General features: G+C 35.3%; 1 protein-coding gene across 1 annotated transcript; it reads right to left on the bottom strand.

Moving 5' to 3' along the window:
* Window positions 1-4,537: 4,537 nt before the first annotated feature.
* LOC118488899 (protein FAR1-RELATED SEQUENCE 5-like) lies at window positions 4,538-7,138 on the bottom strand. The gene is made up of 7 exons (XM_035986319.1): window positions 6,636-7,138; window positions 6,520-6,550; window positions 6,190-6,321; window positions 5,864-6,101; window positions 5,533-5,807; window positions 5,114-5,209; window positions 4,538-4,720 (listed from the first exon to the last, which is right to left on the bottom strand). Exons 1-7 carry the CDS (start codon window positions 7,136-7,138, stop codon window positions 4,538-4,540), a joined length of 1,458 nt encoding a protein of 485 aa, XP_035842212.1.
* Window positions 7,139-14,694: the final 7,556 nt, after the last annotated feature.

Genomic DNA, 14,694 nt, shown 5'->3' with positions numbered 1-14,694 from the left:
TTTTTTTTGATATGCCACCTCCTTTTTTTATCGTTAAGTTTTGGATTATGAATACTTTAATCATAAAATGCACAAAAACAGCTTTAAGGTTAAAGCATAAAACATAGTTTGTTGTTAAGTGAAGTAGGGCACATAAGTATGTGAACACCATGACCACTGTCGAATTCGAGAATAACGGAAGACAAAGTCTATCACTGGAGAACAACTGACGTTCGACGCTTATTGGAACTAACCTACAAAAAAGAACACCGTTGGCCTCGTCACGGAGAGCGCGGGGAGGGGGGGGGGGGGGGGGGGGAGGGGGGTTAATTCGTGACCAAGCTCTGATGTGAGAATAAGTCTCAGGCCTTTGATCAAATATGGGAGTAAATGATGGTAGTAAATAGGCCGGAATATTATGGTTGAGATCTCAGAATTGAATGTTGTGATTCTCTTTTTTTTTGAACGGCCAACATAATCAATCTCGAGCACTCTCTCGTCACGGAGAGCCCGGGGGGGGGGAATCCGTGACCAAGCTCCGATGTCTCAGGCCTTTGATCAAATATGGGGGTAAATGATGGTAGTAAATAGGTCGGAATATTATGGTTGAGATCTCAGAATTTAATGTTGTGATTCAATATTCTTTTTTTTTTTAACGGCCAACATAATCAATCCTGAATACTCTCGGGACACCCACTGGATAAACGGAGTACCCCGAGAGTAGCCCGAGTCCACCACCAATTCCAGGGAAAACCCGGTGACCCGCCCGCAGGCACGACGGTGAAGTTACCGTTAAACCCGTTTAGCTTAAGGATCCAACCCAGGTTTCCTTGGGTCTCCTATCATTGCCCACCAGTGCCTCACTCTGCACCAAGTGGAAGTTGAACCTGAATCTCTCAAGAGAAATGCAAGTCTTTCACCACTTGATCTAGAGATCATTGGCATGATTCAATATTCTCTGTACACATGTATTATGTTCCATTGAATGTGTACACTTCATCAAGTGTATCTGTTGTACATCAATTGTACTTTTATAGTTATACGTGTACGTATACCATGTATATACTTTCCTAGTATACTCTTGATGTAGGTATTTGTGTCGTATTTATACGTATTTTGTATATGCACATTACTTGCAATTCTTTTATTTTACCAAGTGTTTTGATGTACGTATTTCATACGTATAATTATATTTATATACTTCTATTTTTACACTTAGTAAATTTTATATAACTTTCTGGATTTATGTAAGGAAAAATAATATTAGTTAAGTGTCTAAAAGTATATTATTTTTAGAACTTGTCGTCGTAGTCGTTTATATATATTTTCGTTGTAAAAAATGCCTACGTGCCGTCGGTAGAATATGTATACTTCTCGTCGTTACGATATGTACGTTTGTGGTCGGTGGTTATATATACTTGTTTCTCACCGATCTTTTGTTATATTTTACATGCCGATTTAGTATATATATTACTTCTTCAATATATATATAAGTTAGTTTGTCTATTTGTCTGATTTGTCCATTGTCTGAATCTAGGTTTAGGGATATAATATAAGTGAATTTATATATATATATATATATATATATATATATATATATATATCTTTGTATACTACATTTCATGCAACAAGCTTTCAGGTCATGTGTGTATTTATATATGTCACCATATACATTTGTATACTTGTCTATTCTTCAGGTATTTGAGGGTTTTCAAGTGTTTGTATATATGTATTTAGTTAAGCAAGCTCCTAACTTCCAAATACATACACATAAATACACACATGTATATATACACGTAAGATTGGTTTTCTAAGTATATATATATTTTTCACCCTAAATATATATATAAGGTAAGGTTCATTTGAGAACCACCCTTATTGCGAGAACTGCGAGAACCAATGTGAACACAAAAAAATAGCTAAAAATCCAAAAAAACCCACAAATTTTTTTAAATATTTTTCTAATAAAAATCACTATATTTTGTTAAAAAAAACGTTTTTTTTTTCGAGTAACAGTTATGGATGCACATATGCATATGTATCATTTATTGGACAAATTCCATAATATATTACCAGTAGTAGAAAAACGCACTTTCATTTACACTACTTTTTATATTACCAATATTAGAAATGCACATGTGTATCTATATGTATCAACATGAAATAAGGTGTTTTGGTACAAAAAGTTTGTGATTTTAAATAATGAAGTAGGCCCATATACATGTGTTTTGGTTAGTTATATCTAGTGGTTGATGGTTTGATTATATTTGTCACTTTATGATGTAATATGTTGTTTGGATGGTATAAAGGGTGTTGATGTACATATAATAAAGTGAAATACTGGTAATAATATTGTATTATGGATGGTAAAAAGCAATGGTATTGTGTTACGGATGGTAGGAGGTAATGGTAGTTTAGTATGGATGGTATGATAGATGAAAGAGAATGTGTATTCAAAGTGGTGTACTAAAACACGTTATAACATATTCATATATATAGATGCACATGTGCATTTCTAGTGTTGTTAATGTTATAACAAGTTCATACATATAGATGCACATTTTTCTTTTATTGTTAATGTAAAAAGGGTAGTGTATTATGAATGGTAATGTAAATGAAAGTGCAATTGTCTGATATTTGTAATAAATTACGGAATTTGTCAAAGAAACGATACAAATGCACATGTGCATGGATAACTGTTACTCGAATTTTTTTTGAAAAAATATTTGTTTTTATTATTGACGAAATATAGCGATTTTTCAAAAAAAAAAAAAAGTAAAAAATTTTGTTTTTTGGGTGTTTTTAGATGTTTTTAGGTATTTTTTGGTTGTGTTCACATTGGTTCTCGCAGTTCTCGCAATAAAGGGTGGTTCCTAACGGATCATTCTCACATATATATATATAGGCCGGTTAACGTACAATACCACTTATCCTACATTACGTACGCGATATTCTCAGCCGTTGGATCTTCAATACATCAAAACAATTTAAGTCATTAAATTAGCCAAATTAATCTATTCAAATATTGAAAAAAGGTTAAAATCGTCATTACGATATCTTAATCTCTGTAACCGATGGAGATTTGAATCTTAATTTCAAAATCGTATTCGAAAATCCAACAATTAATCAAAATTCGATCCATAAATCAAAATTCGAAAATTCAACGATTAATCAAAATTCGATCCATTGATTTCATATCTGCTGATTTTGAAAGTTCAGAACTGAAACAAATCGATTGGCCTTCTATCGAAGAAGATGATGCAGGATGAAAATTATAAAAGTATGCGAAATACATATTGAACGTGCGAAAAACCATTGCAGACAAAAAGAAAGGTTTTGTTTTTTTAAAGTGTACGAAATCATGTTTTATAAACATGCGATTTTAGAAAAAAAGGTAATAATGTTTAAGATTTCTTATAGTGTGCGAATTCTTTTTTATACACATGCGAATTTAAAAAAAAAAGTTAATAATGTTTGAGATTTCTTATAGTGTGCGAATTCTACTTTTACACACATGCGATTTAGAAAGTGATGTTATCTGTAGTTTCTTAAAGTGTGCGAATTAGTTTTCGAATCATATGCGATTTTGAAAAAAATTCTGCTGATGATTTCATGTAACTCTGTCCTAAAATGCAAAAACAAAAAATTATGAATTGATAATTAAAATAAATAAAAATTAACTATTTTATTTAAAATAAAATAAATTTATTACCGATGTTACTTTAATGTGACTTGTAATGATCAATTTTACCATAAATACTACTGAACTTATCACCCTACCTACATAATAAATTTACCATTTTAATATAAAACACCCAAAGATAACTACCTTCCATATTAAGATACTAAACACAAAAACACACAAAACACACCCACAAAAATGTCATCAGAAGATTCACAACATATAAAAAACATTGCAATAAAGGAACTATTGTCAACTCGCACGTTGACAGAAATAAGCACCGATGTCACCTCTTCTCATTTGATTCTTGATGTGCAGGGGAAGATTCTTGAAGAAATCAAGAAAAATCAAGAGATGTGGGAGAGACTACTTAATAAACAACCATCAAGCTTCAGGAACACAACTTTGGATCACATGAAGGAACAGTCTCGAGCTGATGATTTAGCATTCTCTTTCCTGAAAGACGCTCTAAACAATGTGAAAGAGAAGATGGAGTTCAGCTCAGCTGAACGTGACAAAATATTTGCTTCAAGTAACTAGATTTCTGTTTAATGGTTTTATAGTTTTATTTGTGTTAGACAATAACAACCACTTTATATATATGTTTTTGGTACAAGTTTTGAATACATCTTATGCTTCATGATAATATAAACCGCATGAATGATTTAGACATCCTTGTCACAAAAAAACAAGATAACTCAAAATCGCATGTACTAAAATGAAAAACAAAGTGAAATCGCATGTTAGACTACTTATAAACTGATGCATATGAAATCGCATAATTTACATAATAAATCGCATGAATGTATGATATAAACTGATGAATATAAAGTCGCATGTTTCTCGTATAAAATTGCATGTACAGTAAAAAAAAATCTAATCTTCCTCATCTGAAACCTCCTCCCACTGTTCTTCTTCTGCAGTGCCATCATCACTACTTCCACTGTAATCTTCAAACTCATCTTCCTCTTCATCGTCTTCGACTTCGTTGGCTTTGTGCCGGGGATCTTTTTCAATCTGGACTCCCTTCATCTTCTTTTGTTGTTTGCCTTTCAGTATCTTGCAAGTCCAAATATCATGACATTTTTCGTTGCATACACTACATGTCCTTGACCTTTTTCCTTTGCGGCTGATCATTTGTTCCTTCTTCGATTTAATCCTTTTATGCGAGCCACGTCCTTTGTTTCTTATACCAGCCGGCACACGGATAGTAGGAGGTGCATTAGTTACTGGTTGTTGGTAACCAATCAACTTTGAAAACCGATCAAACTTTGGATCAAGCTGCTTGGTTATACGACTCTGATCAACTTTCTATTTAATCTGCTTCATTTGATCCCTCACTAAAACAAGTTGATCAAGGTCAGAAATCAAATTGCTAACCAAATACTCCCCTGCGTAGATGATTTCATGAGCAATCTGTTTAGCCTTCTGTTGCTAATCCTTATCATTCACCTTTACATCGAACGTGGCGTTTAATTCATTCGGAACAACATCCTTTGTCCATCTCTTCATAACGTATTTGTTTGGTATTTCTTTAACACCAAACATCTTGAAAAGAAAATAGATGTGTTTACATAGCAGCCCATACTGTTCAAAACGCAAACAGCTACACTGTGCAGTTACATCATTTTCAAGATTCTTGAAACACATCTAAAAAAAAAAAAATCGCATGTGTAAATGAACAATTTCGCATGTCTAAAAAATCATTTAATTGTATTAATTTAAAATCGCAGGCGTACATCAAAATCGCATATTGCAAAATCATGTTCTGTATGAAATTCGCATGTAGGTTTTCAAAATCGCAGGTTTTAAAATATATATATATATATATATATATATATATATATATATATGTATATATGCTATAGTACCTCTAATAACCCATCTCCATGAGCTTTAAAGTCTTTCAACGCTATCCTTATCCGTGGACCCTCGATTTTGGTGTCCATCGGTAGACATTCGGTAATAGTTCCATATATCTCTATTTGCTGATCAAAGAATATTGACCTGGTGTATATCTTAGCAGCATCTTTTTCCAAAGTAGTCTGGCTCCAATCATTAGGCTCAGTATATCTTGAAATGTGATCATTCTTTCTATGATTGAACCTTTGGACATCCATTGCACCGTCAAAATGATTCATAAACTCTACAAGAGTGAGTTGTGAATTAGCCACCTGGCAAAAAAAAAAAAACGGTTCTCACTCTCTGATCTCGATGTTGTTCTCATAAGTCCAGACATTGGCTCGTGCCGGTAAAAAGCTGGAATCCACATGGATCTCATCGCAAACATATCATCAATCCATGTATTTTGTGTAAGACCGTACTCAATCATTACCAACTTCCACTGTCTCACAAATTCTTCAGGATCAATGGAATCAATCCATACAATATCGCACATCCTCCTTTTAAACTCATCATTATTGCACAACTTGTGTCCAACCTATACAAATAAATGGCTTTTATATCAGCCTATAACAAAATCTATATTATAAAAAAATGCTAAAGAAAGACAATATAGCATGCTATACCTTATCTGCCACTTTTTTCATTATGTGCCACATGCACAATCTGTGTCTGCTGGTAGAAAAAACCTCCTCAATAGCCTGTTTCATAGCAGGGTCTTGGTCCGTCACTACAACCTTTGGCTGCCGACCAAATGACTTTACGAATGAATTCAGAAGCCATTTATAAGATTAAATGCTCTCTGATGCCAACAACCCACCTCCAAGGGTTACATTTTGACAATGGTTGTCAATCCCAGTGAATGGAACAAACACCATCTTGTACTTGAACAAACACATGCGAAATACAAGTTGTAACATGCGAAATAGACCAAAATATCACATGCGAAAATATACAGTATAACATGCGATATATTCAACACCTAATCTTCAATGTATATTAACATGCGATATTGCAAGTTTAAGAAATCATATAACATGCGAAAAAAAAAACCATTTTATGTAATACTTACCTGTTTGTCTTGAAAGTTGCATCGAACGATATCACATCCCTGAACTCCATAAAGTTACGCTTGCATAACCCATCGTCCCAGAACAAACCAGTTAACCGTCTGTCATCATCAACATAATATTCAAATGAATAATCAACTAAATACTGTTTTTTGTCGGTCAACCTATTAATCACCATGTCAGCGTCATACTCTCCTATATAGCTGTAAATTTGATTCCTAAAATTTTTGCAATCATCAACCATGGCGCCAACATTCTCGAAACCACCGTAACGTTTCCTCATTATATGGAAACCTTTGACAGGGCCAAGGTTTAAAGTGCCTAGTTCCCATATCATCTCCTCCTGGGCATCTGACAATTGTTTGTACGCTGGCAGCATATGAATATCGTGTGGACATACAAACTTATGATTATGGCCATCAACAAATCTCTTTACTGTATATAATTTACCATCCACCGTGCAAATCATAAGTTGAGCTTTGCACCCAGTTCTAATGGTCCCCATGTTCCTTGATTTGAATGGCTTTTTTGACTTCGAATAAGCATCGTCAATACACAATGGCTTATGTCCCTCTTTAGAACAAACAAAATACTTAGTTTTGATTATACCACCACTGTGTACTTCACTACCTTTCCGAGTAGAAAAACCAGCTAACTTAGCATATTTTTGGTAAAACACATATGCTTGTTCAATAGAGGTAAATTGCAATCCAACCACAGGTATAGCTGATGATTTAACCTCCAGAGTGTAAACCCTTTCATCTACATAAATCAAATCAAAAAAAGAAAAACACATGCGAATTATCGGAATCCTAACATGCGATATATTAAAAACTCCATAATTTCATCATAAGAACAACAACACGCGCGAATTGTATAACCCAAACATGCGAAAATGATGATCTTGATAAATATGTTTTACACATGCGATTTATTATATCATAACATGCAAAATCAGTATTTAGAATAAACATAACATGCGAATTGCCAGACTCATAACATGCGAACTTATACATGTTGCTTTCATATCAATTATGCTCAACATTCAAACTTCAAAACAGTTACAACAATGCAAAATCATTGCTACGATTAAACAAAACAAGTCAACGAACAATTTGAAGATCTGAATTAACATAATTACCATTAGAACACTCATTTACACCACTTGTACTTGCATTTCGATTTGGATTTGGATTTGCAGATTCGGGATTTAAAACATCCTCAATTGAAACTCTCTGATACGCAGATAATTGAACATGATCACCAATCGATCAAGCTTCTTCAAAATCAACATCTGTGTTTCGTCTGGTGCTGCTCTGTGGATCCATTGAAAAAAAAACAATTGAATCAAACCCTAACACAGAAGAACAAAAACTGAAATTTGAGAATTATGAAAAATTTGAAACTGATTCGAATAATAGTTACCGGGATATTAGTCTAACGAACTTCTCGCAGATTGAATGATCAGACGATTTTGCCCTCAAATGATTGAATGAAATGTTTGATTTAACCTTATGAGTGAAAAACGAATCTGACACGTGTAAGACCAATAAACTCGCGTATATAATGTACGATTAGGGGATTTGTATCCTACACTTCCTCTCTCTCTCTCTCTCTCTCTCTCTCTCTCTCTCTCTCTATATATATATATATATATATATATATATATATATGTTATTTCATTAACCTAGAAAAATAACCATAAGTGTTTAGTTTAACTTTTCATCAAAGTGTTCCTAATCATGATTTAAGTTGCTAATCTCGTTTTGTTAAGATAATCACTTGTTAAACACCACTTTAATCATGATTATGATTTTAGAAAATTTTGCCATAGTTTCTCCTATACTATAGACGTTTCCATGTTTTCAAAACGTATTTTAAATAAATTTTCCCACTTAATATGTTTATCAAAAACTCATACAAGTTACCAAAGATCATCAAGCATAAAATTTCATATATTTCTAACATCAAGTCTCATGAACTTTATTTATATATTCTTGTTAAGATCTTTACAAATAAACATTTATTTTTTATGGTCATCTTTTACTTCACCAAGTTTATATAAACTTCTTTATATAACTTTCCAAGTTTATAACCATGATCTTATATTTTTAGTCTTAACATAAACTCTATACTTTCCATAAATTATTTCAAGACTATATTAAAGTTCATGATGCTTCATGTTCACGGATCTTGCTAGATCTGCACATATACATGGTACATCTATATTTTTAACCATAAATTTGCAAGATCACTTGTCTAAACATAATCTACAACTCATCTAATCATCAAGAATTACAAAATAACACATAAATATGTTAGTTCATCTTGTTTTAGTTAGGGTTTTCCATGTATTTTAAGTTTAGATTCAAGATGACTTTCTTGTACTTTTGTAATCTATACATAACAAGAAGCTTAAAAATATATGAGATGAACTTACTACTAGCACTAGTGGCTAGGGAAGATCTAGATGATGAAGATGAGATGATGATGAGAACGTGATGAAGCTCTAACGGGAGAACTGTAGGAGGATCTTTAAGTTGATTAAATAAGAAAGAAATTGATATGTTTGATGTTTAAATTGGTTAATCTAGATGACTACGGCGAACTTCGATGATTGCAGGTTAAAGGAGCTAAGAAGGTGCAAAGAAAAAGCATGGAACAAACGGGAGCTTAAAATGGAAGGAATATGGAACATAAATGAAAAAAATAACTTATAAGAATTGAAGAATTAAGAAGATTACATGATAGAGGATGAAATTACAAGAATGCGGGCAAAAAACGGCGAAGAAAACGAAGTTGAAATGAGAAAGTTATGAAGAAAACAAATTTGCTTAGCTGCAGCCTACCATAGCTTATGGTAGCCACTGTAAGCTAAGGTATCCGTGGCCCAAAAATGTGCACTGTAACATAGTAGGTCATTACCGTAGGGTTTTTGTGGCCATCGTAAGCTATGGTAGTGATCGTAGCTTACGGTGGGGCCAGAAGCAGAATTGTTGTTTGCTTTATAATCAGGATTTGGGCATGACTTTTCATTATCTTTTTCATTGTTTTTGGTTCAGAATTTGTGGGAGGCGAAACTAGGGTTCCAAGACAGTATTTTGGGTGTTTTTATTGTTGCTTTATCATCCTTGATTCACATGAATAATGGATTTGAAGTTATGATGTTCAACCGAACTAGCGTGGCTAAGTCCATTATGTTTTTCCCCGGATTATAAGGTTTTCTTCTGAATACTTGTCATTCTTTATGATATTTGTGGGATAGTAATTTTTAACTTTTTGATTGCATTGCTATGGTAATTGTGTGTTTGTTTAGTAATGGTTTATGTTGTTAGATTTCATGTTCTAAACCATAAGTTCTTGGCGCCATAGGCAATCAGGATTTAGTGGGAGGGATTTGGGATTGCCTATAATAAACTGATTATCATGTGACAACCCTGCGTTCTTGTAATCCAAGTACTTAGTCCCCTTTTATCACAATTAAACACACATTCACGAACTATGTCTATGTAGTTCATCCTAAGTAAACTTTGACATTGTTATTCATAGAAAATCTGAAACTGGGGGAAAACATTCTCTCTCATTTCTGAATACAAACTTGTTAAATGATAATTAGTTAATCTTAATTTTATAAACCAGACGAACCAAACTTCATGATTACTTTTTTGCATTCTAATTTTAATTTTAGTATTTTGCAAACTACTTAGTAAACGCATTTTCCACAAACTCCCCGTGTTTGATACCCATTTACCACTATCAATTTAGTGTAATTGGTTTATTTTTTAGTGGGACTTTGACCTCACGTCAAATTTTGGCATCGTTGTCGGGGAGTAATGCGCAACGTGTGTTTTCTTTAGTAGTTATGCTTGTTATTTTCGGGTTTACGCTGGTTGTGTTAGTGTGCAGGTACCTACAGGTGTATGCATACTAGAGGCTCTCACAAGTCATCACCATTAGCTTTTGATCCTGAAATTGTGCGGACACTTAGAAGGAACCGAGTATTTCTTCAGGAAAACAAAATTGTTGGATCTCCTACTAAGCTAAAAGAAAAATGGATCCGCCAACTCCCACTACTGGTCAATCAATGCCGACCACTCCTCCTCCTGTGCATACAACTGTGGCTACATCATCGAGTGATGTGAAACCTACCAAAACCACAATGCCTATGAGTACACATAATACATCCCGTTTCCAAACCTCATTGAACCTCCCACCATTTAGCTATTTTTTCCCTACTTCTCGTCAATCATCATCTCAACAGAGTCAACCACCTTCGTTCCAACAAGACCCACCCATAATCCATATACCACTCTGGTAGCCCAACAACCACTACAACCGAGATTTCAGTACCAACAACATACGTTTATGCAGTCTATGGGGGCACAAAGGGATGGGTATATCGATGGTTATGAAGATGAATTTGAAGGGTATGAGGATGAAGGATATGTATTTGGGGGTGATGGAACTCAAATGAGAACTCAAGGTCGGTTTGCATTTGCACAAAGCCAACCACCGGAACCCGTTCAACATGAGTTTGCTAGACCGCAACAACAAATTCCTCAATAGCAAATGCCTCAACAAAGACAACCATTTCAAAGGCAGATGCAACAACAACAAATTACTTAACAACCACCTCAAGGGTATGCATCTCATAGGCAAATGCCAAGGCAAGCGGGTCAACAACCGAGAGTACGATAGGGTGTTCCAAGAAGACGTAACCGTGACGTAGTAAGAGGAGTTGGAGCTCACTTTAGACATGTCATTACTAATAACCCTTCTCCGGTGGTGTTTCCTCAAAATCACGAGGGAAGAACGTTTGAGGTAAGGACTAATTCACCCCAAAGTTTTCCGAAGTACAAGGGGTTGGCCACGGAAGAACCGTATTTCCATTTGGAAGCCTATGATTCCATTTGCAATACTATTGGAGGTCAAGGCTTTTCTTCGGATGATGTTAAGTTAGTACGTTTTCAATTATCATTGGAAGATAAAGTGAAGAGGTGGTTTTATACGTTGCCATCCACCTCTATTTAGAAGATGATGTTAAGTTAGTTCGTTTTCAATTATCATTGGAAGATAAAGCGAAGAGGTGGTTTTATACGTTGCCATCCACCTCTATTTATACTTGGGTTGGAATGCAACAATGGTTTTTGGAAGAGTTCTTTACCGCTCAAAAGACTAATGATGCAAGACGTAGTCTAAGAAGCTGTTAGTGGAAACGTTTGTAGCTTCCGTCAGTATGTAGTCATGTTTTGTAATATTTGTCAACAAGTAATGTATGTATGTAGTCATGTAAGATAGTATGGTAGATCAGGATATGGTGCATTAGTGTTAAGTGCTGACTTTTGTTGACCTTGCTAACCGATCGGCTAGCCTAGCCGATCGGACAGGCAACTCGATCGAACAGGGTGTTTGATCGAACAGCAGGTCAGCCGATCGGCTAGCCCAGTCGATCGGCCATCACTCACACTATCCTGACTGTGCCTATAAATAGCTGTTCGATCAGTTCATTTGTAACTTTTGCTATTCTGACTCTCTGGCGAAGTCACGTCAGTCTGAGATTCCTAAGGAGCTTGTACACTTTCACAGTCAATCAATGGAATGTCAGACAGTGTTTAAGAGTTAAATTTGTCTTCGTTCATCTATAAGTTTGATTCAATGAATTCCGCGCATTGATTCATATCCGATTCATCTAAGTTCCAGTCGATCAGATCCTGTCAAAGGGACCTACATAAGCTTCCAACAATAGTTGGGTGAGATGTTTCTTGGGCATTCGAAAGGTTTGACATGATGATTAAAAATTATCCTCATCATGGTATTGAGCTTTGGGAATTGTTGAATGCTTTTCACGAGGGGTTGAACTTGGAAGATGCTCGTGATTTGATGTCTATTACTAACACTACATTTTGGTACCAATTATGAGCAAGACGACTGGGCATTTTTGGAACAAATGTCGGTCACTGGTGCGTGTCGAGCGTGATATGATTTTATTAATATTATAAGTTCGTTTTACGCATTAGTCAAGTTTTAAATTTATAAAACAGGATATTGTAGTAACACTAAACACACACTAGGGCAAGTGCACCCATCGCGAGCGTAGTATAGTGTTGGTAAGATACCGGGTCATCCAAGGACACAAGAGCTTTTAATACCGCTTTATTGTCAACGTCTAATCGATCTAAATTTTTTTATAAAAGTTTTTAAACATGAAAGTATATCTAAAATTTAAAAGATAAACAAAATGAAAAAACAAATAGACAAGATAGAATCACTTGGATCCAACTCCTCTTTAATGTACCCTTTGATGATTTTCGCACTTTCGGACTTTTTAAGAGATTATCTTAGTTATAGTAGTAGGCCCCTCTTTTGAAGGTGACGTTACCCTTAACCCAGTGGTTTGAGTTAGCAGGGATACGATCCCAAAGGGTCAGAATATTGAAAGATAATTAAATAAGTTATTAATGTGAAAAGTGGTAGGCCCCTCTTTTGAAGGTGACGTTACCATCGGCTAAGTGTTTTGAGTCAACAAGGATACAATCCCATGAAGCCGGTTTAATGTTTTAATAGTAGTTTACATATGAGGGGTTTAAGCTATTCGCACCCCCGCCATCCAATACCTTTGGGGCATTGAAGGAGGTCCTAGTAAGCTTGAACCAAGTCCTCGTAGGATCTATACACTGAACGAGACAAGAACTTTACCAAACCACCCTTCCAACCCCCTTCCAAGTAGTTAACGCGCTTTATAGAGACCGTAAAGACACGAATGAGCAAATCAATGACATCATGAAGAAATGGTAAAGAAAATTCACTTTCAACATAAGAAACTAGTTATTAAAGTAAATAATACATACCCAATTAAAAAGTGTCGAAAGATTAAAAATAAAAAGTAATACATTAAAGACTTGTCTTCACCAAGTGATGTAAGAGATTAGCCAAGCATGGCCTTTGATTGATAAGAACTCTTACTATCAATCTTAGATCCCGAGACTATACACATTCTAAAGATGAAAGATGGATGATGGTGGTGGGTGTTTGTGTTGTAGTGGTGGTGGAGTGGTGGCAAAATGAGAGAGAAGTGGTTTGCCAAGAGATGCCTTTGAAGTGAACCAAGCAGCCCTATTTATAGTCAGAACAGTTCCCTGGCCACGGCCCGGTGTGGATTTGGCATGACCCGTGGCCAGCTCCTTCTCTTCCTTCATTAATTGCAGCTGTCAGCAGAGAGCCCCACACGACCCCGTGGCTTCTAGACACGACCCCGTGGTCAACTCTTCGCTGTACTATCAAGATTCTGCAAATCTGAGAGTTGACCACTCCCCATGGTGAGTTGGGCATGGCCCCGTGGTGGGCGTAGAAGCTTCTGCTGGTCTTGTCTTTATGTGTGAAGTCTGACCACGACCCATGCCTGGCTGGGCACGGCCCCATGGTCAACTTTTGTTTTCTTGTTTTTGTCTTGGGAGATGCTGCTGAGGGGTCGGGCATGTCACGTTATTCCTTCTTCTTGTATTTATGTTGGTTTTTGGCTTCTTATTTGTTCCTTTTGTTCTTTTAAGCTCATCTGGTCCGGTAAATTCCAAAAAAGAAGAAAGAAACGCGCTTTTTCCAACATTATTAATAAAAAGGTTGGTTTTATGCCTCTATTGATGTAATTTATATGTTGCATTTTGTACACATCAAATACCCCCACACTTGAATCTTTGCTTGTCCTCAAGCAAAACTCTTTAAATGTGGCTTACACACCCAAATGGAATAGGTAAAGAAGAAGTTTTGTGGCTTATCTTGAGTGTCGGGAATCCAAGATCTTTATTTAATTTTGTTTTTATTTTATTTACAATCCTATTCGTCATGATTTATTTAGAACAACTTGTTAAGAAAAATTATTTATTTGGGCATAACATGCCTCTTTAAAATTCTATTTATATATAAGTTCACGTACCTCACGGGAGATCACTCAACACTCGGCCGAATGTGTATTTTTGTGATAACACTCGATTCCAGCATGGGACTTACTTCCACCATATGCTTGCCAAGCGATCAAACCTCCTCCTTTTTAACTATAACCTTTGT

Source organism: Helianthus annuus, chromosome 17 (genome assembly GCF_002127325.2).
Source record: "Helianthus annuus cultivar XRQ/B chromosome 17, HanXRQr2.0-SUNRISE, whole genome shotgun sequence".
NCBI classification, from domain to species: domain Eukaryota; kingdom Viridiplantae; phylum Streptophyta; class Magnoliopsida; order Asterales; family Asteraceae; genus Helianthus; species Helianthus annuus.
The sequence above is the reverse complement of the archived record's forward strand: the minus strand, read 5'-3'. Positions and strand labels throughout refer to the sequence as shown.

Coding starts and splice junctions, on each gene's coding strand:
- LOC118488899 (XM_035986319.1), bottom strand. CDS start 7,138: ATGGGGACCATTAGAACTGGGTGCAAAGCTCAACTTATGATTTGCACG. Junction 6,102..6,189: donor TGAAAAAAGTGGCAGATAAG/GTATAGCATGCT, acceptor TTATTTGTATAG/GTTGGACACAAGTTGTGCAA. Junction 5,210..5,532: donor ATGGAGATGGGTTATTAGAG/GTACTATAGCAT, acceptor TTTCTTTTCAAG/ATGTTTGGTGTTAAAGAAAT.